General features: G+C 41.4%; 1 protein-coding gene across 1 annotated transcript in view; it reads left to right on the forward strand.

Moving 5' to 3' along the window:
• The first annotated feature begins 17 nt into the window (after positions 1–17).
• The window catches only part of polr1c (RNA polymerase I and III subunit C), a 7,031-nt gene continuing 2,041 nt past the window's right edge, over positions 18–5,007 (forward strand). Inside the window, exons 1-7 of the mRNA XM_032542019.1 lie at positions 18–150; positions 922–993; positions 1,694–1,801; positions 2,557–2,689; positions 3,624–3,755; positions 3,832–3,984; positions 4,662–4,811. Of these exons, the coding sequence (XP_032397910.1) occupies positions 79–150; positions 922–993; positions 1,694–1,801; positions 2,557–2,689; positions 3,624–3,755; positions 3,832–3,984; positions 4,662–4,811 (820 nt within the window). The 5' untranslated portion in view covers positions 18–78. The remainder of the gene's footprint in view (positions 151–921; positions 994–1,693; positions 1,802–2,556; positions 2,690–3,623; positions 3,756–3,831; positions 3,985–4,661; positions 4,812–5,007) is intronic.

Consider the following 5,007-nt stretch of genomic DNA (forward strand, 5'->3'; position numbering starts at 1 on the left):
GGGGGGGGGGGGTCATGTGACGCAGTCAAATCTGGAGCGGAAGTGTGGGCGGAGCAATGCAGACTTGGACATGGCAAAATGGCTGCGACCATGAGCAACGTGGAAGAAATTCGGAATCGAGTAATACTGGGGGAATTTAACGTGAAGAATGTAAGTACTTCTTCTAAAATGGTTTAGCGACAACATTAGCTTGGTTAGCTGCAGTGGCGGGGCTCTGAGCCGGTGCACGGAGCCGCGCGAGGCACCGCGCGTGGACAGGGCAGTCATTGCTGCGAACTGTAACTAACAGTAGCTAACAGTTAAAGGGGTAACGGTAACTAGAACTACCGTTTTTTCCAACCTGGGCCATAATTTTTTATGTTTTTGTGTCTATGTGAGTTATGGAAACAACAGTCTTTGACACGGGTCTGGTTTTAAGTCATACCGGAGCTGTCGGAAGTCAGCGAAACAAGCTAAAGTGGAGCTAGCTAAGTTAACAGGACTCTGGTCCAGCTTGTATTTACCTTCATTAAAGTGCTCGTTTTGTCTCTGACAGGCTCAGATTAATATTCTAAGTGTCTGACAATATTATGGAAAAGATTTCTAAGGTGGTCCGCCTTTCTGTTAAAGAATAAGATCCTTTTATTAAGCACAAAAACATCCGCCAAATTGCTTTCGCTAAACCCACCAGACTCCATGTAAATAAACAGCAATTTTAGCAAATTAGAAATACACTTCATTCAAAGTCGACAAAAATAAAACTATGAAAAGACGTTTTGGGTCTTTTCAGTTTTCCATACATTACAACTCTAGTTTTGGTTGAGATAACCGTACTCATGGTACCCTTTTCCTCTATCATGTCCAACTTTAATTAGACTAGGATGTTTGCAGCCATGTGTCTCATTTTGTTTTATTGACTGGCTGATTATATTTCACTTTTAGGTTCATTCATCAGATTTCCCTGGCAACTACCCTGGCTATGACGACACCTGGGACATGCAGAAATTTCAAAAGGTACATTTCTCTCATTGTTATTTGACAGCTGTCTGTAAAGAACAGGGCTAGATATCATCCATGGGGGGGGGATAAAAGCCTGATGGCTTGGGACAAAGGATCTCCTGAACCTCTCTGTCCTACAGTGCAGTGAGAGCATCACTGTAGTAATGTAACTGCTCCTCTGTCTGTCCAGGACATTGAAGAGGGGGGTTGTCATTACCCATTATGTTGTCCAGTTGATGTATTTGCATTTGTTGGAACTAGCCGGGCCGTCCCAAACGGGCCGTTTCTGATCGGGCCGGCTGCTTGTGGAGCTGCAACAACTCCAGATTTTAATGTTGATTAAATCCAGTTAATTCCCTCAGAAATAATTGTGATTAACCATATATGTGTCCGTTTGAGTCAAATTTTTAAATGATTTATTCCAGTTTCACTTTTTCAAACAAATTCAAATTTGGAACATATCCCGGTCAGAAAACGTCTTTTGGTTGTATTACTCTTATGTGACACTGATAATGAGCCTTTGAAGTAAACCTCCTTATTATCATAAATCATTCTATTGTAACGTAAAACTCACAATTGCCACCAGTAGCCATTCCCCTTAGAACCAAATGAATTGTGGTTAAACAAATAAACAAGGATTATGTAAATCAGTTGCGATTAGACAATGATGTAATACTTGCTCCAGGCCTTATGAGGACATGCTTTCTGTCTCCAGAACTTCAGAATAGACGTGGTGCATCTGGATGAGAGCAGTATGGAGTTTGACATGGTGGGAATAGATGCAGCCATCGCCAACGCCTTCAGGAGGATCTTACTAGCAGAGGTAGCATTTCCATCGCGTTTTGTCGTATCTATACACCATGTTGACATCAGATGTTAGAAGTTTTTTTTAGCTCTACATACTACTTTGTCAATGCACAATTGTTTTATAAAGGCCCTGACACACCCAGCCGACTAGGACCGCCTCACGTCGGCCCATGCCATCTCTGTCTTGGTCTGGCTAACCAGACTGTCCCTGTCCCGGTCTGTCATCCGTTCTCCATCCGTCTCCCTATGGTGGAGGAGTGGAGGCTCGTTAGCTAACGTTAGCTGGCTAATTCCACACACTAACCACGCCTTCATCCTACAGTGGTTACAGAAAACTAGCAACACTAAATTGTCACTCATCTGGTAGTCTCTCATGAGAGAGAGGGAGAGAGAGAGCGAGAGCGAGCAAGCATACGTTTATTGACATTATTTATTTTGTAATGTGTAGGTATGTAGAGATTTATAAAGACATGTTATTAAAATAGATACACCTACACAAGTAGAGATGTATATCTCTAGAGGGCAAACATACATGGTCAAAAATAGATATTCCAATCCTGTTTTAAGAAGGAACATTCAAACATTGCTCAGCGTCGGCCCAACGAGGACAGATGGCCGCCGTGGTGTGTCAGGGCCTTAGTGAGTTGTGTATAAAGACTAATGTGATGAAATGGTCCATTTTGTGCATCAGTTTCTACGAGAAAGGAGTCTTGGAAGTTTTTCTTTCCATGCCAATATTTAGTGAGATCTTTGCCTTATTCTTGGTTGTAGGTGCCCACCATGGCAATAGAGAAGGTGTTTATCTATAACAACACCTCCATCGTCCAGGATGAAGTCCTGGCCCACCGGTTGGGCCTCGTCCCCATCAGAGCTGACCCTCGCCTGTTTGAGTACAGGAACACTGGTAAAACCACACAGTGAGCCAATCACTCACATGACAGTAGACCGCACCGCTCACACTTCACTTTGCCGTTACGGTTCACCTAAAACGCCTAATGAGTAGGTTTGGACAGCATTTTGTTTTCTCATTATCAAATATTGAATCTCTTGTAATCACGTGTGGAAGCTAATTGGGTTTAGCTTTTTCAACATCGGCAAGTAACTAAAGTTCTGAAACACCTTAAACTCAAAGATTTTGTTCACATCTGTAATCCTCTTTTTACACACACACACACACACACACACACACATATACACACACACACACACACACACACACACACACACACACACACACACGCATGCATGTCTGTTGCAATGATTTGCTGGTGCTTAGAATCATATTTTTTTTAAATACTCATACCAATGATTGACCAACAAATTCTGTTCAAAACTTTTAGTTTTTATAAATGTCACACGATATATTGTCTCTAGGAGTGCATTATTCAACTTATTTTCTTAAAGAAGGAAAAGATAATCACAAAACTATTGAATTGCAATACTTAAGTATCACAAAAAAATTAAAATAGCAGTTCAAATCCAATCTGCAAGTATCGGGAAAGAATCAAATTGTTGTGTTCATCACTGGACTAATGTTAAGGGAAATATGTTTATATTTTGTAACACATTTCTAGATTATTTTTTTAAAAATATATATGTATATCGGATTTTTAAATAACCAAATATTTGTATCGGTATTGGCCTTAAAAATCGTTTATTGGTCAGGCTCTACTTTATATATGATGCAAACAATGGAAACTCCAGCCAAAGATGCCATATTTGTCTCTATCCTTCCATCAAATGGAAACATTCATATATCATTTGTCCCCAGCCTGGCATGGCAGCGTGTGGGTGCAGCGCGAGTTCAGCCTTGTTCGGTTATGCTCTGTTTACTCCAGGTGAAGAGGCTTCAGAGGAAGAAGGTTCAGAAATAGACACAATCCAACTGCAGCTGAAGATTAAATGCAGCAGGAACCCCAGAGCCAGCAAGGACTCCTCTGACCCCCGGGAGCTGTATCTGAACCACATGGGTAGGTCTCCGCTGACGGTAGTGGACGAACTATTGCTATACAGACTTACAAAGCGTAACCCTAACCCTCGCCTCAGTTTATTCCAGGGACATAAAGTGGGTCCCCCTTGGGAACCAGGCAGACGTGTTTGCAGACGCCGTCATCGGACCAGTCCACGATGACATCCTGATAGCTCAGCTACGGCCTGGACACGAGCTGGACATCGTCATGCACTGTGTCAAAGGACTAGGTAAGAGCTTTACATTTTAACATAGAGATACTGGAAAGGAACACGGGCATTTCTATATACATTAGTATTTTTTGTGGCCTATATATGTTTCCAAAAAGCACTTGAGCATGAAAGTTTGTTCTCGACCTGAGATCTCAATATGTGACAAAATAAATCTTAACTCAAGGTTTCTTCCAGAGCTTTGAACGTTCAGTGGTAAAGTTGTTTTGGATGTTTGTTTCTGTAGTTTACAGGATTTCCATGGGGTTTTAAATGTCAAAATGTTAAGCCCTATAAAGTATTGTGTTCTAAGTCTTAAATCATTCTAAACATGTTTTTAATTTCCTTTGTCAAAGTAACGCTACCTCTAATGCTCATTTAAATGTTCCTTCCACGCTGTAGAAAGTTTTTTTTTTTTTTTTAATCCTGTTGTGTTTTTTCTGTCGCTTGTTGAAATATAATTCACTGTACTACGGTTACAAATGAGACCAACATGCAATTTATTTTGCCAATCATGGCACTGAGGAAATCGGAATTGTTTTAGACGATGTTTCCGGACTCAGACATCTGACTTAGAGGTCTTAAATTCTTAAATTAGACTTGGTGAAACCTGTAGACACCCTGAGTTTAAATATCTGTGAGAGTTATCATCTCAGTCCAGACCCCCCAATATGTTCTGAAGGGTTTTCTCTGTTCAGGGAAGGACCATGCTAAGTTCTCCCCGGTGGCCACAGCCAGCTACCGCCTCCTCCCAGAGATCACCCTGCTGGAGCCCGTGGAGGGGGAGAAGGCCGAGCGCCTAAAACGCTGCTTCTCACGAGGAGTCATAGACATAGAAGATGTTAATGGTAAGACCGACTGGCACCGTGAGTCGACTACACACATTAACTGGTAACCTGAAAAATATATCGAAGAATATTGCTATGTATTTAAAATATCGTAAAGTGTCGTGATATAGTATCGTGAGGCCTCTGATGATTCACATTTTTTTTAATACTTTTTAGGGCTTTTTCAGCCTTTATTTTGATAGGACAGCAGAAGACG

This window comes from Etheostoma spectabile, chromosome 17, assembly GCF_008692095.1.
Source record: "Etheostoma spectabile isolate EspeVRDwgs_2016 chromosome 17, UIUC_Espe_1.0, whole genome shotgun sequence".
Classification (NCBI taxonomy): Eukaryota; Metazoa; Chordata; class Actinopteri; order Perciformes; family Percidae; genus Etheostoma; species Etheostoma spectabile.